The sequence below is a fragment of the Mauremys reevesii genome, linkage group 3, assembly GCF_016161935.1.
Source record: "Mauremys reevesii isolate NIE-2019 linkage group 3, ASM1616193v1, whole genome shotgun sequence".
Classification (NCBI taxonomy): Eukaryota; Metazoa; Chordata; order Testudines; family Geoemydidae; genus Mauremys; species Mauremys reevesii.
In genome coordinates, this window is record NC_052625.1 from 200207840 (window position 1) to 200232677 (window position 24838).

The window sequence follows — 24838 nt, forward strand, 5'->3', positions numbered from 1 at the left end:
CTATTGCAGGTCTTGGTTCCATAATTAGCAAACAGTTTTTCTCTCTTTTGCTGGTATCGCACCCTGAAATTTGGCATGGTGCTAATAACTTTAATCCTTAGGAAACTAGCTGATTCCCTGGTGCATGTTACATAGGAATTGGGTAACTTGTCGGGGCAGATTGTTGGCCGTCGTGCCAGGGAGGAGAGAGGATTTCTGGCTGCTGGGAGATAAGGGTTATGCCAGATCTTTAGAGTCATTCCATCTACTCCTGCCGGGTTCCCATACACAGACACACATACTTTGGTGTTCCAACACAACCCACTTCCCTCTGCTGCTGGTTCCTGACTCCACGTACAAATTGGGAGGTGACACTGGGAATTCAGGTCAAAAATGTGATGTCCTTGGCCTGATGGTGTAGAGGTGATGGGGTTCCTGCCCCAAGGCCTATCCAATTTTGGAAAAGTTCAGAACCAGACCTGAATTCTGCAGCACTAGCACATCCCTATTTACATCAACCCTGCCTGTGTGGTGCTGATATTTTTGGTGTCATGGACTGACCCTTAACGTATTGGTGCCTGACACAAAGACGGGATTTCGCTTCCTAGTGGCTCTCGAATGTGCCCTAGATCTCCCGATAGGAATGTGCATGGTGGTCTCAGCACCTTCTCAGCAGTGAACCCCTAGCTGGTTGCCTACATCTGCTGGCTAAAGTCCTGGCCCTATTGAAGTCAATGGGAGTTTTGCCATTGACTTCAGTGGAGCCAGGACTTCAATGGCTGTACCTAACACCATCTCTTTTGATGCTGCCAATTCCAGCCGTCTCTGTCTAGAGAACCAACGCTAGCAACAGGCTCAGAACTGACACTTCACACACACATCCCACCTTTTGCAGTCTTGGGATTGACCTTACTGTGCTGCAACTTTTACTCCCAAGTTTGAACCCCAGAGTAGACCTACAAGTGTCTGTATTACATAAAGGAGAGAGAGGCGTATGGAAGTCACAGCCAGGAATCTCTTATTCTTTACTAGTCATGGTGAGGAGGCCATGTTTAGATTCAGGTCTAGACTAATGTTGGGATCAGACTTGACAAATGCCACACACGGGTGGCTAATTCTGATGAGCGATTGTTCCCCAAATGACAGAAGTCTCCAGAGATCAGCTAGATATTTCCTGTCCTGAATAGTGGAAATCTCACCAGATCTGCTGTTCTCGTGACATTTCTGCCATTTGGGGCCAAATCTGAATCAGATGAGGAAAATAGGACTCTTTGGGGTTTTGGATCCAACTCTGAACCCAAATTGTATTTATGAGCAGGTTCAGGGAGGAGGGTGGATTTCAGGTTCTAATTTGGGCTCCTTTCTGCTCCTAAGATGTGGCTGTACGGTTATATATTTCAGTGTCCTAGCAGCATAAAATCCCCCCATTGAATGCAGTGAGAGCAGCGTTAGGTCAATACTAAGTGCTTTCAAATATGCAACATTTATATAAGAGTGGTTGAAACACAGGAGTAGAAGCCCAGGACTCCTTGCTCTGACTCACTATGTGATCATGAGTAAGTCACTTGGGGCTTAATCTCGCAAGGAGATGAGCATTCCTCTAAGGTGTTGAGTTCATATGGGAGGTGAGGTCACTCAGCATACTGATGTAGTCAGCATCTTGCAGGACTGACCCTCGGAGACATCGGTATCACCGCTATAATACTACTTACTTACTGCAGAAGGGTGTTGTGATGCCACATTCACTATTGTTAGTAACACGTTTTGAGATCCCGACAAAAGGGTTGGCACCACTGTGCAATACTTTGTCCAATTACTTCTTTATTGTTTATGAATTGTACTTTTTCACATCAGAAGTGACTAGAACTCAGAAACAGAGGAGGAAAGCAGTCTTCCTAACAGGGAAAAGGAAAATGTGTGAATAAAAAAAATCTTTCCCGATCAAATGAAAAACAGACACCAGGCCTGGTTCTGATTGCCCTTATGCTGGCGCAAATGGGGAATAACTGCACCGAAATCAGTAGTCACCCTCACGTCGTGATATTATGAGATCAGAATCAGGCCCCGAATATTTTTTTTTAATTTTCTCTCTCTATGGATAAAAAGAAAATCTGGTGCTGATACAGATTTCAAATAAGCTTTAGGACTTCCGTGGATGAATATGTCACCTGGGGGAAAAATGAGCATAGGTTCATGGCAAAGAAGGCTGAACTTCTGGAGAGTTGCTGTCTTGTAACCAAACAATAGCACTTTATAGTAAAGCAGGCAATTCCATCATGCGGTACTTGATGGAGAGAGGGTCATGTCGCATTCTGAATACTTACTGTGGTGTCCAGTTCACCTGAGAGAATGTTTTGTATCTTCCCATTTTTTTAGAACAGTCTTCAAGAGAATTAATGTGAAAAAAGGAAATAGAGCATCAACTTGATAGGCATCTTTTTCAGTTTTAAAGGGACAGACACCACAGTAAGTATTTAGGGAATATGATATGGTAAGTACATTAAAATTATTTACAGAAAATAACCACGTTGTTAGATTTATGAAACTATGTACGTATCCTTTTCAAAGAACCTTTCCTACATTTCTTCAACAGACCAACGCAGAGCACTGGGCCCAACTACAAATATTGTTAGCTTTTAATCAGTAATTTGCTAACTCACTTGTGTGAGAGCAGTGGTAAAGTTAAATGTAATGGCTTAATGCATGACATGCAGACCCGATGTAGGCGAAATGCTTTTCAAACATGTTGGTTTTGTTTTGCATTGTGATATGGCCTTTCTCCTTTTTTGTTTAAGAAAAATAAATTGGCTTGGGTCTCACCCGCGAATGTTGATTTTTCAGGAGCGAATTCCACCAGTCCATGGGGCTTAGTTAGATTCCTGTTATGTCTCATCCCAGCCTTGGTCATTCATTGAAATTGGAGAATGAAAACCAATGAGGTCATTCAAAGTGAAATTCACCCTAGTGCAGAGGGCCTCTGGGGGCTAAAATGGGACTTAAGTGGTGCGTTGGCCTTGTGCTACTCTGCTGCACTGAGGTGAATTTCACTCATTGTTCCTTCCTTACCCAGTACTGGGCCGTTCCCTATAGCACATGTTATGGTGTTTTTGTCCAATCAGGTTTTGAATGTGCCAAGCAATGGGGCTTCTACCCCTTTGCTAGGGGAGTCCATTCCACAGCCTGACAGATCTCCCTGGAAGTTTTTCCTGGTAGACTGTATTTTCCTTTCTTGATTGTTTACCTCATTATTGTTGTTTATTAATACCTGTGATGCTTGTATTTGTCTGTGAGAGCTTCCATTTCAGGCTGTTAAATCTTTTGGCTCTAAAAATCCAGAATTACGGTTAAAAAGTCGGCATGCACTGATCCAAGAGGGTAGGTGTAATGTAGGTGTATGATCTGTCTAGAGTGACAGCTATTCCTGATCAGCCGCAGGCTTTCTGAGTGACTTGGGCAAATCCCTTCATTTCTTCATGCCCCCGTCTGTGAAAAGGGGATACCTCACAAGAGAGGTGCTCAGATACTACGGTGAATGGGGCAGTATAAGTAACTGGATATATATGGATGGGAGCATAATGCTGAGAGATGCTGGACCCCTCTTGTAAGTTACTCAGTGTGGCTCAGGAGATGCTGAGCAGCAGTTGAAGGTGCTCGGTGTCTCACAGGGGTACTCATCAACTCACCAGATTGACCTGTGAGACATTAGAGGTGGTGTTTTCAGAAGTGCTCACTCTTGAACTAACTGCTCCCATTGAAGCCATTGACTTCAACGTCAATGAAGTCATTGCAGTCATTGAAGTCAATGGCTTGAAGTAATTTAAATCAATGGCTTGAAGTCATTGGCTGAAGTCATTGACTTCAAAGGGACCAGAGATAGGTCAACACTGAGAGCTTTTGAGACTCTCACCCAAGAAAGTTGGCTTAACTAACCCTTAGAAGAAGATTTAAAAACCAGTAATACTGTCTGAAGGGCCAGTGGCCACCATGCATTGTGATTGTCTAGTCTGACCTCCTGTATAGCCCAGGCCATAGAACTTCCCCAGAATAATTCCTAGAGCAGATCTTTTAGAAAGTCATCCAACCTTGGTTTAAAAACTGCATGTGATGAAGAATCCACCACAACCCTTGGTAAATTGTTCCAATGGCTAATTATCCTCCACGTTATCCTGATTTCCAGTCTGAATTTGTCTAGCTTCAACTTCCAAGAATTGGACTGTTATCCCTTTCTCTGCTAAATTGAGGAGCTTATTATTAAATATTTGTTCCCTGTGTAAATACTTATAGCCTGTGATCAAGTCACCCCTTAACCTTCCCATTACTAAACAGATTGAGCTCTGTGACTTTGACTATATGACACGTTTTCTAATCCTTTAATCATTTGCATGGCTCTTCTCTGAACCTTTTCCAATTTATCAGCATCCTTCTTGAATTGTGGCACCAGAATGGACACAGGATTCCAGCAGTGTTTGCACCAGTGCCAAATATAGGGATAAAATAACCTCTCTACTCCTATTTGGGATTCCTTTGTTTATGCATCCCAGGATCGCATTAGCTCTTTGACCAGAGCATCACACTGGGAGCTCATGTTGAGCTGATTATCCACTATGGCCCACAAATCTTTTTCAGTGTCCCTGCTTCCCAGGATAGAGTCCCACATCCTGTAAGTTTGGCCTGCATTCTTTGTTTATAGATCTATACATTTGACCATATTAAAATGCATATAGTTTATTTGCGCCCAGTTTACTAAGCAATCTAGATTGTGCTAAATCAGTGTTCTCTCCTCTTCATTATTTGCCACTCCTCCCCCAGTTTTTGTATCATCTGCAAACTTTAGCAATGAAGGCTTTGTTTTTTTTCTAGGTCTCAATGTTAAATAGCATAGGGAAAATAACTGATCCCTGCAGGATCATAGAATCATAGAAGATTAGAGTTGGAAGAGACCTCAGGAGGTCATATAGTCCAACCTCCTGCTCATAGCAGGACCAATCCCAACTAAATCATCCCAGCCAGGGCTTTGTCAAACTGAGCCTTAAAGACCTCTAAGTATGGAGATTCCACCACCTCCCTAGGTAACCCATTCCAGTGCTTCACCACCCTCCTAGTGAAATAGTGTTTCCTAATATCCAACCTAGACCTCCCCCACTGCAACTTGAGACCATTGCTCCTTGTTCTGTCATCTGCCACCACTGAGAAGACTGGATACACATCCTCTCAGTGATGTTTCCCTGTTTACAATTACATTTTGAGACCTATCAACTAGCCAGTTTTTCGTCCATTTAATGTGTGCAATGTTAATTTTATATCGTTCTAGTTTTTTAATCAAAATATCATGTGGTACCAAGTCAACCGCCTTACAGAAATCTAAGTATATTATGTCAGCCCCGTTACCCTTATCAACCAAACTTATAATTTCATCAAAAAAGCTATCAAGTGAGTTTGACAGAACCTAGTTTCCATAAATCCATGTTGATGTGCATTAATTACATTATCCACTTGTAATTCTTTTTTAATCAAGTCCCATATCAAGTCCTTACTCAGGCAGAACCTGAACTGGAGTAAATCTCAGAGAGGACTAGAAATTATGCCAGACACGCTGACCTGCTGATCCGCAGGAGCGCGCAGTCCCATCCCCCAGAGCGCTGCTTTACCGCATTATATCCAAATTTGTGTTATATCGGATCACGTTATATTCGGGTAGAGGTGTATTGTCAGGCCTAAGTCTTCACAAATCTTGAGTCAGCATTAGGTTTACAAATCATGAATGGCCTAGAGGTTAGTGCATTGAACTGAGATTCAGGAGGCATGAGTTCTAGTCCTAGCTCTGCCAGTAGCCCACTGGGTGATGTTGGGCAAGTTGCTGTGTGCCTCAGTTTCCCCATTGGTGTAATGATACTGCCTTTGTAAAGCAGTTTGAGACCTACTGATCAAAATGTGCTATATAAGAAGCAGGTATTATGTTGGGGCCTTTTTATTTACTGGAAGTTTTTTTTTAAGCTTTTCAGAGCACTTGGGTCACATTTTCAAGCTTTTCTCTGCAACTGGAAATTTGCAGTGAAATCCTGGCTGAACTGAAGTCAATGGCTTAACTCACAATGACGTCAGTGAAGCCAGGATTTCACCTTTCCTTTTTTCTTTTTAAAGACCGCTGAGATTTGCACCCATTTGCGTGATTCCAAGAGCCCTCACTGTGGCTGGCAGCATGCAGTGCTTCAGCGAGAGTGGGAGGCCTAGTCCTTTCTGGGCCTGCTCACCCTCTGCATGAGCCTCTCCCCCTGTGGGTCTCCACATTTGGGACCGGGCAGAAGAACTAACCCCACTAAAGGTTAAGGCGCTGGGCAAACAGAGCCCCAAAGGGAAGGGGCCGGGCAGCCCTCAAGAGGAGGAGATTTCTGACCTTAGCCACAGCAGTGCGAGAGGCCACACTGGGATGGGGTGGAGTGGAGATTCATTGAATCCCATTCCCCCCACACCCACGCCTCCTGGCCCCAGTGAGAAAAGTGGCCAGGGGTGTGTGGGGGAGGGGTGAGGGAGTGGTTTGAGCATTGGCCTGCTAAACCCAGGGTTGTGAGTTCAATCCTTGAGGAGGCCACTTAGAGATCTGGGGCAAAAATTGGTCCTGCTAGTGAAGGCAGGGGGCTGGACTCAATGACCTTTCAAGGTCCCTTCCAGTTCTAGGAAATTGGTATATCTCCAATTATTACCTTAGACCCAATCCTCCAGCCCCAGTGAGAGACAAGCAGACATGGAAGAAGTCTGGGGATAGGGCATGTGAGGGGGAGAGATAGGGTTGCCAACTTTGTAATATTTAAAAGTGCCTGAACCTCCCCTGAGGACTCGACCCACCCCTTCCCCTAGGCCTCACCCCTACCCCCTCTCTTCCCCCCACCAAGGCCCCGCTCCTGCCTTCCCCCTGAGTCCCCGCCCCCCGTTTGCGCCTCTTTCTCCATCACCCACTGCTTTTCCCTTCTCTCCCCATCCCTGCGTGGGTTGGGAGTAGGGTGACCAGATGTCCCGATTTTATAGGGACAGTTCCAATTTTTGAGTCTTTTTCTTATATAGGCTCCTATTACCCCCCACCCTCGTCTCAATTTTTCACACTTGCTGTCTGGTCCCCCTAGTCAGGAGGGACTCGCTGGTAGAGCCAGGGAGCCGCCCGATGCCCTGGCTGAGTAGGTGCTGGTGCGGGTGATGACTCAGCGCCTCCCCGCCTGCAGTAACCAGACTTTGGGTGTCCGGTCAGTAGATCTGACCAGACAGTGACAGGTTGCCATTTTGACCAGACTTTCCAGTCGAAAACCAGACACCTGCCCACCCTAACAGGAGTGAGGAAAGGGATAATGCAGATTTGCTCCATAACATCCCAGTCCAGCCCCAGGGAGCGATACAGCCACTAAAGGGGAGTAGAAGTGTGTTGCAGAGAGTGAGTTTTGGTAGGACTGTTTCCCATTTCCTGCCACTGGGCACAGACACACCCAAATCCAGCAGGGAGATGCAGTCTGCGAACATGAGGGCGGGTGCATTTCCCAGTTGTTCAGCCCGCTCGAAAATGTCTCTGATTCCACATTTAATTGCCTTTGTTTGTCGTTTCCTCTCGTTAGCAAGTTATTTGACCCTCCTCCTGTTCTGCTCTGCACAATGTTTTGCCACCATCTTTTAATTATGATACAATTTCCATATACAGCTCCTGCGATTATATTGTGTTAACAGAGTCCTGATGTTACCCAGTGTTTTTCATTGGCGTACATGGAGTGCCGTTTAGCCTTTGACCCTGGCATCGCAATGTGGTTTATACAGACTTTTGCTGGCATCGCCTCGGTTTGTTCTCTGCCAAAATGTACTTTTCTTGATGTAACTTCGTCCTTGACAAGATCTATATAAAATAATCAACTTTCACTTAGACCATGAAAAAACACCAGGCAACTTAAGCTTTACAAGTATTAGAATTGATCCTGGAGTAGTTATTGCATAATTTCACCTGGTTTTTTTAAGAGGGAGGAGGGAATGGATAATGGCTTTTTTGTCTCCTGTTGGCACTGGGGGGAGTAGGGTGACTAGATGTCCCGATTTTATAGGGACAGTCCTGATTTTTGAGTCTTTTTCTTATATAGGCTCCTATTACTCCCCACCCGCATCCTGATTTTTCACACTTGCTGTCTGGTCACCCTAGGGAGGAGGCTGGGGGGATCGATAAAGAAATCCTGAAAGTTTTGGTTTGTTTTTTTTTTTAAATTCAGATTGTGTTTTATTTTGGAAAATATTGACTCTGTTCCTGCCCCCACTGAAATCAATGACAAAACTCCTCAGCTCCTAGTGGTCTGAGTCTTCTAGTCTTCACAACACATTGCTTGGTCCACCTTTTACCCTTACCCATAAAGGGACGATGACTGGGTAGGACTGGACAGTGGTGGCATGGGACTTTGGTGGCGATTTTGTGGGTGGATGGGATCGATTACTCTTTGTTTTCTGAATGTTGTCACTGGGTTATTCAGTTTGGTCCTGGGGTAACTGGTGGGTCTGTTTAATATTGTATCAATAAAATACATCTAGGGCACCCGGAGCATTGAGTGGGCGTTATTTTATCAGTCCAAATAAATTAACAAAATAAATATTGACATTAATGGTACAGGATTAGGCCCATGAAGAACATCTTGTGTCTTCCCTCTTCTTTTTGGAGATCCATAAACCTGGGCCGGGGGGATTTTTCTATACCCCTTTATTGAAGACACAGGGGTCGGGCAGGAGCTTAAATCTGTGAGGAAACTGCGGAGCCGGCCTAGGCCAGCAGAAGGCAGTGTGCTGAATCCACTAGGAGCATATCAGCTCAGAAGGGGCACCGAAAAGGGGACGTTCTGTGGCAGCTGGAAGGGTGGCGAGTGAGGAGTGGCCAGAGGGGATCTGGGAGAAGCAAGGTGTTAAAGGAAGCAGGTGCTATTTGAGAATCACTAGGTGCTAGAGCACATGGGTATGCTGAGTTGTGGTATGCAGAACATGCCCCCAAGGGCTGATTCAGGACAGAGGTTGGTGGCCGCAGCAAGAGGCGGGTGGTGATGACAGATCTCTCACAAGCCCTATTCAGGGCTCGTCTTCCCGCAAACCAGGTAAATTCTGCAACGCGCTGACAGCCTTCCACCCTCAATAAAGCCACTGGGTGTGGAGGGCTGCCTGCGCCTCCCAGCAAGCCCTCAGCAGCACGCAGTGTGCCAATGCCAAAGGGCTGCCAAGCCGCCTCCCCGGTGAAGTGCAGCACGCTCTCAATTCCCACTGGGTTCAGTCGGCGTTAGGACCACGCGCACCTTGAGAGAACAGGCCCCGACCGTAGCTCGGTGACCCGCAGTGATCCTGCTGTTCACTAGCTCCGGGGGGGCGGGGTCACAGGCTGAGGACAAAACCGATCAGCTGCATGTTTTCGCTGCTGGTAAAGTCAAACAAGTTAATGTGATGAGGGCTATATACGTTTATTTGGGATTTTAAATCATATGCACGCGGGGTATGGATCTGCACACCAGAGCTGGAAAGTATCAATTTAATCTCAGACATACCCGTGCCAGCTCTGTTCGAGCCAGTGCACTAAAAATAGCGCTGTAGCCATGGCGGCTTGAGCAGCAGAAGGAGGCTGGCTGCACATGTATGTACCTAGGGGCTCAAACTGGATCATACTTGCAGCAGCTAGCCCATACCGACGCTTGAACCACCATGGCTGATGCTTCTGTTTTCAGCGCACTAGCTCAATCAAAGCTAGCATGAGCTGCACATTCTGCCTCCCAATCCCAGCGTAGACATACCCACAGTTACTAGAAAACTGGTCACCCTCTCTGTCCCAAAATTTGCTCACCCCGTGTTTAAGGCATAACAGCCCTGCCTTGTATTAAACGTTTTGCTGTAACTATATGACGCTACAATATAGTAGACACCTCTGATGGCTACCTTAACAATTTGGAGCAGAGATGGGTCTCTGCTACAAAATTTGGATCCAGATCTGGATTTCAAATGTCCGAAAGGTTTTGGATCTGGGAGTGTGGTATAGATCATTATAAGGACGGAGACGATTTGTGAAATGCTGATACACGTTCAAATTCCAATCCTTCCTCGTTAGCTCTGAAAGTTTGGGAATAATTCAGTTTTGGGGGTTTCTGGATCAGGCTTATCACTAATATAAAATACACCTGTGCAGGAGTCAGACAGATAAAGAATAAATGTTCATTGATGGTTCTGATCTTGATACTTCTGCATTTCTCTACTCCTCAAGATTTTTGTAATGTGTTGTACATTACTTGCTACCATACCTGCCCCGTGACAATAAAGTAGTGAGTGAGTGACATTCTCTATCTATGCTACTGTTTGACTCTGTGGATTTGTGTCTTCTGGCAGGTGTGTCCTCTGTGGCGTCCCTGATGTCCCTGGCTTGGGTGCTAGCCTCCTATCACAAGCTTCTTCGGGACTCTAGGGATGACAAGAAGAGTATGAGCTACAGAGGGGCCCTCATACATCTCTTCTGGCGCCTCTTCACCATCTCATCCAGAGTTCTCTCTTTTGCCCTCTTTGCTTCCATCTTCCAGCTCTACTTTGGGATCTTTGTAGTGGTCCACTGGTGTGCCATGGCTTTCTGGATCATCCATGGTGGGACTGACTTCTGCATGTCTAAGTGGGAGGAGATCCTCTTCAACATGGTGGTAGGGATTGTGTACATTTTCTGCTGGTTTAATGTCAAGGAAGGGCGGACTCGATACAGAATGTTTGCGTATTACACTGTAGTCTTGACAGAGAATGCTGCCTTGACGCTCCTTTGGTATTTTTACAGAGATCCTACAACTACTGACTCATATGCCGTGCCAGCACTGTGTTGTGTCTTTCTTAGCTTTGCTGCTGGGATAGCTTTGATGCTCTTCTATTATGGTGTGCTGCATCCCATGGGGCCGAGAGCTAAGATTTTTGCCAGCTCCTGTTGCGCCGAGCTGCTCTGGGGCATTCCTTTGCCTCCTGATGTTGAGCCCATGGCTCCCGAAACCCCTGGGTACCGGGGGGCCCAGGCTACGCCTACCAGAGCGGTCACGGAGCAACAGGAGGAACTCACAGCTGACACTTGCTTGCCAGTTTTCCAGGTGAGAGCAATGGTGCCATCTACTCCATCTGGGCGAGCCTACTACCCAGAAGGCCCTCTCATTAAGATTGACATCCCAAGAAAGAGATACCCTGCATGGGATGCCCATTTTGTAGACAGGCGGTTAAGAAGAACTATCAACATTCTCCAGTACGTCACCCCCACAGCTGTAGGTATTAGGTATAGAGACGGACCTCTCTTGTATGAGTTGCTACAATATGAGTCTTCACTTTAGAGCTCCTTTAAAAAAAATAAAAGAGGGGATCTTATTTTTGTTTATGGTAAACACAGATCATGAAACAAACACACACCTTCAGATAAGCTTTCTTTCTGGCTGCTGTATGTATAAAAAAAAGATAATCTCTATGTTTTGTAAGTAAAAACAAAAAGAAAAACTTTTCTTTTGTTTTTTACACACAAGAAACAGTATTTCAACTTCCACACCTATGATCCACAGGTGGAGAAGAGGCGTCTCCACGTCAGAGTTTTATACCTTACACCAAGTGTAGAACATTATATATGGGATTGGTGCTGATTGAAAAATAAAAACAAACAAACAAACAAACCTACAACTGCCTTATGCCCTTAGGTGCTGAGTTTCATTAAGTACTGTCACCTTTCTCATGCAAAACTCTTGGGTGATTTTATGCCAGGAAAAATAAAAAAAACCTAAATACAAAACTTAAAAAAATAAATGAAAAAAAAACGAAACGAGAAAAGAACAACAAAAAAGAAACCTACAAAAGGTATTGCTGCTCTTATTGGATATAGGTGAACAAGAAAAACATCTAAAGATGAGAAAGCAAAGCAGAAAAGCCCGAAAAGAGTTTGAATCTCAAATGGTTGAAAGAGAAGATCAGGGCTGTAACACAATTTGGCAACATGTTTATAACATAGCTTGGTCCCACCCATGCGGGCCAGACCAAACCATGTTATAAATGTAATCCCCTGATAAAATTGTTTCCTTAGTGTAAATGGGCCATATGTGATGGTCAGCTGTACTCAGTTTGCACCAAATTCACAAAATAATACCGTACCTGCTCTCACTCATCACAGTTTTATACAGTGTAACTCTACTGATTTCAGTGGACTTACTCCTGATTCACCCTGATGTGAGTGAGCCCAGCAAAAAGCCTTCCATCTTGATTTCTGGAAAATAATGAATCTGCGTTCTTTAAATTATACACCAAAAATATAATACTAAAGTAGATTTACATCTATCTACTAAAATATTTCAGTAATAATAAAACTCAGCATAGTAGCAAAAAGAGAGTCAATTTAAAGGCACAATACTTGATCGGTGAATAGCAAAATAATTTGACCTATTGTATCATTTTAAGGCTGTGCAAAGGCGTACATGTATTATTTGTAATATTGTGTAAGGCCTGTTATGTCTCATTCAGCGTGAGCCTTAAAGTGATTGTAAAGCATTCTTTGTTTTGTTTTTTTGTTTTTTTTAAAGGAAAACAAAAAGAAAATTTAGGATAAAATCTTCAAACAGTAATAACCTGTAACTGACGCTTTTCTAAAGATGATTTGGTGCTTTGTATTTTTGTTGATGTTGTTGTTGTGATTTAGCTGAGAATTGTTCAACTCACTTGGTGCATTCGGGGAACCGCTGATAAACGTTTTATGTCACCACCTGCTGTAAGTACGTGGCAAGAAATAACACCACAGGAAATCGAGAGCGTAGCAAGGTCATCGCCGTTTAGCTTAAGAGTTCTCACTGCAAGGAGACACTTCCACCTCCATTGATGGCAAAGCTTTAGAAGGATATCTGCTAGAGGTCTGAGACATTTCCAGATAATCTTTTTGGTGCGTGAAGGTTTACATTTCTTTATTTCTGTGTTGAAGTTTCTTTGTTTCGAGTTAAATCATAAGCGGTGTATATGTAATACCATTTTGGGTTTCAAGTGTATTGCTCCTTTAAAAGAATATTCCCGTTCCAGGGCATTTTTTCAATCCCACCATCCCTCTACTTGTGCGGGGGAAACAACAACAACAACAAAAGATATTTTTAAGTGAATACTGTAGTATTTTCTCTGTGTGATTGCAATTTTTTATTCCAGAAATACTGTAACTGTCTAGGGTGCAAAATTCCCACGTTGAACTCTTCTGAAGAGAAAATCAACAGGGGGAAAAGATTTTTTAATTATGATTATGATTTTTTTATTTGATGAATCCTTTTTTTATTACAGTAGGTATTTAAAGAAACTAGTACAAATTTTATATAATAGTTTAAAAAAGCTGAATGCTTTCTTCGCCTGAATATACCTGAATGGAAACATTTTTTCAATCAGTGATGCTTTGCAGTGTTCTGAGTGGTTTTTTTGTTTTGTTTTTTTTTAATACCATTCAAATATTTCACAGGCTCTTCTAAGGAGGGCAGGGCTTATTCACGCCAAACTACAGACACACGGCAAAGTTTATAAAAAGCCAAATTGTCACTGGTACTGTAATTCCCAGTCAGTTAAGCTCCATTTCAATTAAATGTTTCTGGGCTCTGATTACAACCTGTCTGATAGTCACATTTTCACACGAAGGGCGGGCTTCGTATTGTCTGTTCCTCACCCTAATTAACAGTGTTATTTTGTCTGAAGAGATTTCATTTACCTTCGTCGTTATTTGTGGACCAGAACCATATCCTTTGTCAGTGGCATCACTTCATTTTCATTGCATTTCTTCTCTAATCTGTGTGACGTCTCCTGCTAAATGAGGTAATTTGTGAAGTGAACTTAACGAATGATATCCGCCTTCAGGTGGCTCGTTGCACATTCCACTATTATAATGAGGACTGGGCACACTAGAGAGGCACGTGGACTGTCCATTATCAGTGCTGGTCCTGCAACTTGACCAGACATTTCATCTTTTTACTATATACTGATAGTTTTTCTCAAAATACTTACCTTAAACATTATTATTAGCGGTTTACTCTAATAGACTGTGATTCTTTATATATCATCTTCTTTGTAAAGAAGTTCCTCCTGAAAGCCTTTAATATGCAGCTCTTCTCTACATTTGAGCCCGTTTCACAGGCATAGTCATTAGAGAGGGGAAAGATCTTCTCTGTCACTTAGTCTGTTGTTCCAAAGGAGGGGGTGGGGGTGGGGAGAATCATGAGGAATTCTAGTGCTCTGTCTCAACCAGGGGTGGTTCTGTCTTTTGCCGCCCCAAGCATAGCAGTCAGGTGGCCTTCGGCGGCGGTTCTGCGGGAAGTTCGCTGGACCCGCGCCGTCAGCGTACCCGCCGCCGAATTACCGCCGAAGCCGTGGGACTGGCAGAACTCCTGCAGAAACGCCGCCGAAGGCTGCCTGATTGCCGCCCCCTCACAGCGACCGGCAGGCCACCCACCACGGCTTGCCGCCCCAGGCACGCACTCGCTGTGCTGATGCCTGGAGCCACCCCTGGTCTCCACCTGTTTTAAAGGCTCATATAAAGGAGCTTCCACCATTTCCATTGCAACTAAGTCTCAAGTGATGGAGCACCCGGTATCTGGCAATATCTCGAGTAATCTGAAGGCGTGTCTCCTCTCCCTAGACCCCATCTACTAACTGAATTTTCCAGGAAGTACCATCCTCATTTCTGTCAGCTAGATAGCTAGATCTAGGTTCAGAAAAGCATGTGCGCGTCACATGGGCTGGTTTGGAAGGCTGCTTCTCTTCATCATCCCAACCAAAAGTTCTAATCCTCCCACTCCTCTCGGCGCAAGCAGCCCCCTTTCAGTCCTGGTGACTCTCCAAGCCAGGAAGGAATAAAGGACGAAGCCCTAATGAGTTATCAAACCAGCTCTTGAAAATGTTCCGTGATGGCGCCCTGACTGCCTCCCTTGGTGACCTGTTCCAAGTCCAAACGACTGAGACCTTTGAGACTTTGGCTTTGGCTCCCCATTCCTTGCGGAGGTGCCATTCAGGTCTGGTCGGGGGGGGGAAGGGAGCAGTTCTCTGCCCATGGTTCATACCTCATTTACCCCCCTTACTCCTCTGGAAGGCGAGACCCCTGCATGCCCTTCCCCCCATCCCCCAGGGCATGAGCCTGGCCTCCTCCCCCTTCTCCACCCCCTCCCCCCCAGCAGGAAGACATAGGAGTTCCTGGCTGGTTGCAGCGGTGGGCGGGGCACTGGATCTGGGGAACGGCCTCCTCCAAACTCCAGTGACTCTAGCAACCAGCTGGGGCTCAAGCACCCAGTGGAAGCCCCCCAGCCTGAACGATAGGATGCTGCCCCGCCCCCAGCTCCATGAGCAGCCAGGAACAGAGGGATGGGCCCCCACTGGAAACTGCCCCTCCCCGCCCCCTTGAAATGGCACTCCTGCTTCCTTGGGCCCCAATTCAGCAAGGGCCTCGCGGTAAGCAAGTGAATGCTCTTATCTGACGCGCCTGAAGTTAGGCACGTGCTTAGGAACCTTGCTGACTGGGGGCCTTAGTTCTGCGGCTTGCTGTGTGTTCGCTCTGACGTTGTTAGAGTAAGTCTCTTCACCCTGCCCCTCCTTTCCCCAAGCCAATGGCACAGCACTGAACAGAATCCCTTCGTTAATACCGAGCCTGGTGCCAATCCACGTATGGTGACCAGACAGCAAGTGTGAAAAATTGGGACCGGGGTGGGAGGTAATAGGAGCCTATATAAGAAAAAGCCCCAAATATCGGGACTGTCCCTATAAAATCGGGACATCTGGTCACCCTCCAATCCACCAACCTTCGCCTTCTGCTCCAAAGTGCTTCTTTTCTCCCAAGTGCCCTTCGCTTTTGGTGTCCACTTCATTGCTGGGTTTGTTTTGTTTTTAATCCCGCTGCATCTCCGTGCTATACCTGGTAGATTAGTTAGCACTGTTCCCCCCCCACACACACACTCCCCCTCCAGCCTCTCCAGAAAAAAAGTTTAAAAAAAAAAATACGCCGCAAAGAGCAAAGTTGAATCCATTATCGTTCAGAGATCGGTTAAAGTTTATAAGGCTCCAGACAAGCGCAGTCAGAGCAATGAATTAGTGAGTTTGCATTGATCTGGCACGCTCATGTGGAGTTACTTGTATACGCTCTGTCTCCTCCTACGGGGTCAAGCAGGCCGGCTCTGGTCAGGTTTATATCTGTTCCCTCCACCGGTTCAGTTCACAGAACGTCTTTTAGCTCCGAGCCTGTGTTCTTTAGTGCTGAGGATCATGCGTTCTATAACGATGCTGACGGCCATGGGGGTTTACGTCTGTCTATCCCTAGCGTGCCCAGTACCTGCATGCAGCTAACTTGAAGAGGCCAGTGGTTCAGAGCACTCCAAACCAACAATGGAAATACAGGCATTGGCCCAGCACCGGGTCATGCTTTGCCACACACACAGGATTTGGATTCATTCTAAACATACCCAAACAGGGCCGGCTCCAGGGGTTTTGCCGCCCCAAGCAGCCAAAAAAAAAAAGCCGCGATTGCAATCTGCGGGAATTCAGCGGGAGGTCCTTCGCGCCGAGCGGGAATAAAGGACCCTCCACTGAATTGCCGCCGAATACCTGGACGTGCCGCCCCTCTCCGGAGTGGCCGCCCCAAGCACCTGCTTGCTAAGCTGGTGCCTGGAGCCGGCCCTGTACCCAAACCAAATTGCAGCTGTGCGGCTGCGTTGCATAATTGCCAATAGACAACGTTAGCAAAACACTGATTGAAAGGTAAATATTTGTAATAGCTTATTTGGTTGGGGCTAATTATCCGTGTCGATTCATTCATGGTTTCTCCCGCTGCCGAAAGCGGTGAGCAGTTTTATGTTTTAAAAAGTGGGCTAGGTGCAGTATCACAAAAACGCCCACCTTCAAGCTTCATCTTCTGTTTGGTAGAGGCTATAAACGTTGTCCTCACAATGAAGAGGAAAATGTTGCCATTGACTTTAATAGGAACAGTCCCCTGCTCTTCGCTCACGATATCTTTAAAGTGCGAGATTCACTTCACAATTTATCTGTGTTTCCAGTCCTTGCACGGGACGGGTAAGAAAACAGCCATCACCAACACTCCTGTAGCATGATCAACCACCTTCAGAAAATGTGGGCTAAGGTTCGTCCGGCATGGTTTAATTGAAGCCTAGATATGCGTTGAAAAGGAAAACTTACTGCTGTACATCTGTGAAACCTTCTAGTGCCTGCTTGCTGTGCCACTTTTGCAGGAGGCAATTTGAAAGCTGCCGGGGTCAGTGGAAAATTGTGGAGACAGGCTTTTCTGTGACACCTAGTCTTTTGCTTGCCTGGTTTGCTGCTGGACTCTGTTCTAGTCCGATTTGGTCACAACAAAAATAGGTCTGTTGAAGGACGATCATGTAAAAACCAAGGTGGTGGATTTGGGATGTTTTCTGTACTGCTAGAGGGTAGAGGGGATGTGAGCTCACTTGCAACCTTTTCTACTGCTGCAGATTGCATGCTGTTATTTCAACAATTGTCCACGGCCCTGGCGTTTCTTGGGGCGGGTAGTAGCCTGGGGTGATGACTGTTCTGTGTGGGGGGTTCCCCTTGAAGCTCAGGTGTATTCTGGTGCAGAGAGTCTCAGCCAGGGGTGAATTAGGAGGTTTAGAAGCTATCCCAAATAAACGTGGGCAACCTTTCACTGTGTGCAGAATGCATTTCCAGACCATCAGGTAGCGATTCTTGCACTTTTTCCATGAGAGCATTGAGAATTGTTTTGTTGTTCTGTGTATAAACTCGGAGATACGACTACGGTAACACTTCTCTGTTGGGAAAGGGCGGGAAAAATCACACAGAACAAAATATCGTCTGTGTTCAGTCAACGTTCATGACTTAAAGCTTGAGCGCGAGGGACATTTGGTGTCATGTTAAATAAAAAGATCTCTAGACAAATGAAATGGCAGATCGCTGCATATGTTCCCACTGGATCAGCAGTTATGATGAAGTTGACAATTTATGCCCCATAAAGCACTAAAAATAATTCTGAGTAAGTGATCTGGCCCACAAAATACATAACCCAATTGGAAGCTGTAATAAAAACACATAATTTTGTTGAGATAATATGGGGGGTTTGTTTCCTGTTGTATATTAAAACCACTTGCAAGCTGTCAGAAATGATCTGAGAGTATAAACAGTACTTCCTATCCCTTTGGGACACATGCAGCAAGGTAGCTGTCTTGACAAACCCAAGACGTTATAACATGCTGAGTTATTTGGAGTTATGTATTGATTTGTTTGTTAGATGGTTTTATAAGGCCAGGGTGGAGAGGGAACGTGGTGTAAAAATTATAGCAAATGATGGGGTGACAGGACTCTTGGGCGTTATTCCCAGCTCTGCCACAAACTTGCTGTGTGACCTTGGGCAAGTCACTTAACCTTTCTGTGCCTACAGTTTACCCATCTGTAAATGGGTATAATAATACTTACCTACCTCACAGGGGTGTTGTGAGGCTTAAGTAATCATTTGTGAAGCACTTTGATGAAAGGTGCTATGAAGTGCAAAGTATTATTATTACTGGGTTTGCGTTATCAGGAATGGAAGTGCAAAGGTTTTTTACAACTTGCTAAAGGGAAACAGAATTATGCAGTACATATGTACATCCAGAAAGATGGCTTAAGTCTTTTCTCTCCCCAGCTGCAAGGAGTTGAGTCTATTGCATGTAATCTAAATATGGAACCCTTGCTTTCTTGATCATATGAAATAATACCTTCCTAGCACTGTTTGCAATATTATTTTTTACACAACAGGTGATTCATTTTTTTTCTGTCTCTCTTTATGGAAACTTGAAACTAAAAGTCAATGAAATCATTTAGAAACTGAACAGATTACTAATGAATACTTGAATTTTTGGAGGTTGTACTCATCAGCCATGGTTAACATGCACTAGATCGTTAAGCCATCAGCTTCCATCTGAATACAGTGAAATACTTGCTCACGCTGCTTTGGAATAGCCATGATTTTATTTGGGAGGCTGGTACGTTGTTACTGAAAATATGTGGGGGGAAAGGGGATTGTTTGGTTTTGGTTTTTTGATTTTTTGCCTTTAAGTTTCTTGACTGCCTAGCACAGCACAATAATAATCACAGTTTACTTTGTTAGACAATAGCTTTTTTAGAACTATATTTCCTTACACAAAGAGTGGAAAGAATAAAGTAGACGCAACAAACACACTGCATGCTCCAAATGGCTCACGTCCATTTCTTCTCAAGGTACTTACTTTCAAGGAGTAAAACGATGTAATGCCCACCGAGACTAGAGCAGGGTCTTTCTCAGGCAAAACTCCCACGGAAGTTAATAGGAGTTTTGACTGAACTTTTAGACAACCGGGTTTGTCCATCAAATCAGATTCACCCCTGTTGCAGCTCCACTGAAGTCAGTGGGGCTACATCAGGGGTAAATTGCTTTCAAACCGTGGAAGGAAACCAGTTAATTATTCTAAATATTATTAGTAGTACTGATCAGAAAATAGAGGGGGTTGAGGGAAGGACACTTTTTACAAAACAATTTGTTTGTTTCTCACCCAGATTTCTCTATTTCTAATTTTCTGACCAGCTCTAAGCATCATTCTATAAGGCCACCATTGTGTATGCCTGGAGGAACAAGGAGAGTTAGTCTTTGGTTTATTATAAATTATTCGTGATCCTGCACTCCTTACTCAGGCAAAACTCCCATTGTCTCGCCCCTGAGTTAGGACTGCAAAGTCTGCCCCGTGATGGAAAATAGTGCAGTGTTGCCGCGGGCCACCACCTTTGTCATACTGGGAACGTGGCTTGGCTAAAGAGAGCATGCAGCTAGGAATGCCCTTCTCAGTCTGCTCAGTGAGTTTGGGGTCAGCCTCCCCTACAGTGGAGAGGCAGCTCAAAGCTTCCAGGCCCTATGGGTACCCAGACTCTTCCATGTTACTTGCCTGACTGCCCTCCCACCCCCCATCGGGGGCAGACAGCCATTAGCAAACTCAGAAGCCTCCGTTATTGCAGATGGGCCTCTTACCACTCATGTCCCCGGCCATTTATTTTCGGTGCTGCTGTGCCCAGGCTGGAGAAGGCTGTAATGTAACCCCTTCTGGGCCACGACGCACATCCAAACGCTGGCAGGAGAACAGGCATTTCCTCTCTGGCCTGATACATGCGATCTGTCGTGCCGCTCCCTTTGTTTGAACATCCGTGCCTTTAAAAGGGGTGGCCTCTGATGGGCTTGAGGGGGCGTGGCATGGCACTGAAGTGGGTGAAGGGTCACATGTATCTAGTCGAGAAAATAAATTTAAATATCAGTTGCTTATAAAGCTCATTGTGGGCTCCCTAGCAAAAGAAGCAAGTTGTCTATAGCACATGGGGTGTCTAGGGCATTATCTAATTGAAGAAAATTAACAAAGTTTACCTTCTGGCTAAATAATGAGTTAATTTTCTGCGGAAGTAACTTAGCTGGCCCTGTTCATTATTGGCTGTTTTAAATTTAATTTAGTTTAAGTAACTTTGGCTAGTTCAAGAGCAAAGAAAAAAAGAGAGAATCTACTGTAAGCGCCAACCTTTTATTTATGAACAGAGGTTGACAGAATGAATGTTCAGAATTAAAGGGTCTATTTGGTTGGTGTGTGTGTGTGTGTGTGTGCCTGTAGATAAGTGCATATAGGAATCTATACACGCACATATGTTGGGTAGGAGCATGCATATATATATGTATATATATATATATGTTTTAATATGTATGTATCCATTTTGAATTCTAAAGGGCTTTTGGAGATTATGAAGATGAGTATTTCAGGGTTGAGGCGCCAGCAATTTGGGGGACTTGAAATAAACATTTCTTGAATTATTTTTTTTTTACTCTCCTGGGCAAATGGGGATGAAAGAGCATCTGTGGTCCAAATTCCTCTTTGAAAATATTGCACATTGGATCCTTTTCTTTTCTTAAATGAGCCTGGAAGCCAAATTCAGGGCCAAATCTGAGGTTGGTGTAAACAGGTTCAACTCCATTGACTTGTGTGCAGCCGTTTACACTGTCTCTGCATTTGGCTGTAGAACTTCCCTTCGGATTGGGCAAAATGCTGTTCCTGGATGCCAAACTGTGTACAACTCACCGGGCTGGTGGGTGTCTTTATAAATCTTAAGCTCAGGCCTGGTTCATCAGATGGATTGCTATGGTTTGCAGACCTCTCAAGCTAACCTGGACCTAGTATGGACATAGTCAGGCCTGTTTTCTGGCACTAAAAGTACCAAATAATAAGGAAGATCTGAGCAATCACAGAATTCTCTTTCAGTTTAAAAAAATCCTGAGAAGCAACATGTCCTGAGTGGAGTATAGCAGTTCTGCCTCTAACCCTACCAAATAGGAGGGAGGAAAAACCAACTATGTCACTGAATGGCATTTCTCTAAACAAAACTGGTTACCTCTGACTACAGTGAGAGTAATGGCTGCTTCGTGCAACTCTTCCAAATTGACCGTGCTGCATCTGTACAAAGAAGAATTCTTTTTTGTTAGTAACGCTGAGGCAACTATGCTGCGTCATAAAGTGGATACAACTCTATTGCCTGAAGTGGCGTTAAACTGTTTACACATGCGGCAAATTTGGTTCTCTCTTGTTGAGGTTGAATGCCCCAAATCTACTTGCAATCCCCCATAATCCAAATCATGAAATGAGGGTTAAACTCCCACACGTGTTCAAAACAAATTCTCAGATTTCCCCACGAATGTCGTTTTGTCACGGACCAATCAGAAGGACGGTAGCTCAACTTTTCAGTGCTAGCTGTGTTCAGTATCAGAACCTGTCACCACGGCCAGAGCCCCTCATCCCCAAAAGCAACAAGGGAACTGTTTGAACGGCTGCCACTTCTTCCTTTCCCTCCCCTCCGTGTTGGAGGCCAATGCTGTTCTTTACAAGTGAGTGCAGCCCCAGAACAAAGCAAGAGGATGGAAGGCGCAGCTGATGATCAAATCAATTCCTAATGTGACTGAATGATGTGTATTTGATTTTTGCTCCGAGGGAAGAATTACCATCTTTCCCGGGTCAGATTCTGCTTTTTGTTACACTGGTGTGAATCTGGAGGATCTCCATTTGATTTCAAAGGATCTACTTTGAATGTACATTGCTGTAATGGAGATCATACCCCAAACGTTCCCAAATTTCTGCCCCTCTCTTCCCTTCCCCCGCCCATTGCTATTGCATTACTTCACCCATTTTTTAAATAATCTGATTTTAAGAAACACTGAAGACTGACCAGGAGTTGGGCAATTTACGATGGATAAATATTAGGGACCTGCGTCTCATTTACACTAAAGCCCCTTTACCACTGCTCTGGAGCCTTAAAGGGGGTGTAAATTAGTTTAAACCCATTTTAAAGCCCCTTTGCATTACCCGAGTGCCTTAGGTGTCAGCTTTTTTCATTCCTGATAAACAGCCTATCAGAGATTGTGAACTATCTCGGGGGGAGGTGTGAATCTGAAAGTCAGACATAACAGAACCTGTAGCAACAACAGAGTGGGATCCCCCATTTGACTTTTTTCAGTTTGCCAATTAAGAGACTCAAAATGAAGCACATCTTTTTTTCTGCAATATTTCTAAACAAAGTGACACTTTTTTTCTCGTTTTTGTCTCTTTGCAAAGCAGCCTTTTCATTCTGAAATGCCGACTTATTTCATTTCCATCCACCGCGTTGACATTTTCTGCTTCAATGTTTCTGATTCACAGTTTTTCGCCATATTTTGGCTCAAAAATGTTTGGATATTTTGGATTTTTCTTAGGTCTGAGACCGGAAAGTAATTGCACAATGTCCAAAATTTGCGTGAAAGGAAGAGTTCCTATCTAGTTCTAGTAGTCGCCACTGAAGGCAGTGGGGTAAAGCCGGATCATTCCATTGAAGCTGATGGAATCACACTGCTGTAGAAGCAGTGTGAGATCAGAATTAGGTGAGACTGCGGGGACCCCCACATGCACTTTAAGAATTGTAGAAATATATCTTCATCTAGTGATCCTTCACAAATGCTTCAACCCCATGTCAAGTGCCACAGAGCGTATTGATCTCTCACTCTAGGCTGAGCAAAGAGGAAATACCGACATAGTTGGTGGCTTTTTTAATTTTACTAATATCAGTGGTATCCCTGTTTACACTTTTGAAAGCAGTTTCGTGCATAAAGCAGAAAACATGGTGCCAGAAGATCTAGATTATTTCCATCTCTACCACAGGCTTGCTGTGTGACTTGGGGCAAGTCAATGAGATCTCTGGCCATTTCCCCATGTGAAAAATAGAGTTAGTGAGACTTGCCTACCTCACGAGGATGTCATAACGATTGATTGATTAGTTAATTAATGTTTGGAAAGTTGTTTAAGATCCTTGGCTGTATAAACTCACCGGATCTTTTAAAATGAATTTGAACCCCAAGAACAGTACTGATGAGTCCTGAATTTTTATATCATTACAAAACTGGCACATCTCTAGAGAATAGCACAATTTAATATTTATATTTTTAAAATGTCATTTTATCTGGAAAATTCAAAACCAGGAAAGGATTCATCCACTTTAGCCTTCAGATGGATCTAGTTCAAAGAGCACAAATACCATAAGCACTATTGAATGGCAGGTAGACAGTGTCAGAGCAGTTGACTGGGAATCATAACTCCTGAGTCCTTTTTCCTGCTTTTGCTGAATAGTTATTTTAATAATTACTTATTATTTGTATGGTGGGAACACTCCAGGGCCTCAGTAAGATTTAGGATCCCATTGTGCTAGGCACTGTACAAACACACAGAAAATATGGTCTATGCCCCCACAGGGCTTACAGTGCAATTTTAATCATTGTGTGATCTTGGACAAGTCACTTACCCTCTATTTGCCTGAGCTGTAAAATGGGTACACAAGGATGATGTGACCCTCACAAGGAGGAGGATTATTTAATCCATGTTAGTAATGTGCTTTGAGACTTTCAGATGAAGGGGACAGTAGAATTGCCCAGTCTTGTTCTAGGACAGAGCCAACAGGTCAGAGTAGCACCTGCATCCCATTGCCATACCCTTGGTAGACTGGGTTAGGGCTGGGTTTGTCTGAATTCAGATGAGCTTGTAATTAGAGTAGGAACATGGATGCCCACATACGATGTCACACCAGACTTGAATGTGGTGCATTTCCCCACCATCTGCGGTGCACTCGCTTCCATTTGTAAAGTGGCGGGATATTGCGAAAGGAGGGCAAGGCGGGTGGAGAACTCCAGAGTTAGCAGAACATTTTTTTTACCATGGAATCAGAGAAGTTAGGGATGGAGAAGACCTATCAGGTCATCAAGTGCATCCCCAGGGCCAGTTCAGGATTGTTCCCCACACTCTATTCTCCAAAGCTTAGTCCCAGCTGGTTTTAAATGATCCAGAGAATGAGGTTCCATCCCAGCCATCCCTCTCTGTCAAGAAGCTTTCCCTGACAATCCAGCTAAATTTTCCATAAAATTGGTATATTTTTGCTAACAGTACGACATCCAGTCATGTTAGTGTCTTGAATCTTGCCTTAGCATTCTTGGCACTTAGTGATTGATGATTATGGACCATAGTCCATTCTGATGCCAATTCATGCCCAAAATGAGGACCCAATTTCGGAAGCTAATGTTGCCCTTCAAATGCTATCCTTACACATTACAATTTACTTGCGAAGATGCCCATCAAGAGAAAACAAGCCTCCTTCAGGAATCCCAAACAGGGGCAAGTACTAATCAGCAGAGGCCTCCAATGCAGAACTTCTTACCCATGTTCTGACAAGCACAAAATGATCCAAGTGGCAGATCCCAGGAGGGAATAAGAAAAGGATATTTCAAGCCCTGTCTTTGGCACACTGCGCTGGCATTTCAACCCCATTTTTG

At 44.5% G+C, this 24838-nt stretch overlaps 1 protein-coding gene and 1 long non-coding RNA gene across 11 annotated transcripts in view; one reads left to right on the plus strand and one right to left on the minus strand.

Annotated features, from left to right (window-relative positions):
• Positions 1-11362, plus strand: part of LOC120399959 (XK-related protein 6) — a 121657-nt gene extending 110295 nt beyond the window's left edge. For 7 of the 8 annotated variants that reach the window (XM_039528241.1, XM_039528242.1, XM_039528243.1 and 4 more), the window contains one exon: positions 10348-11362. In XM_039528241.1, the coding sequence (XP_039384175.1) occupies positions 10348-11312 (965 nt within the window). In that variant the 3' untranslated portion in view covers positions 11313-11362. Of the gene's footprint in view, positions 1-2385; positions 2446-10347 lie in introns of those variants that run through there. The other variant, XM_039528247.1, reaches the window with a different exon arrangement.
• The window catches only part of LOC120399967, a 71591-nt gene continuing 54422 nt past the window's right edge, over positions 7670-24838 (minus strand). For 2 of the 3 annotated variants that reach the window (XR_005595429.1, XR_005595430.1), the window contains exons 2-3: positions 19991-20242; positions 7670-7849 (exon numbers count right to left, since the gene is read on the minus strand). This is a non-coding gene — a long non-coding RNA (uncharacterized LOC120399967). Of the gene's footprint in view, positions 7850-19990; positions 20243-21387; positions 21451-24838 lie in introns of those variants that run through there. The other variant, XR_005595428.1, reaches the window with a different exon arrangement.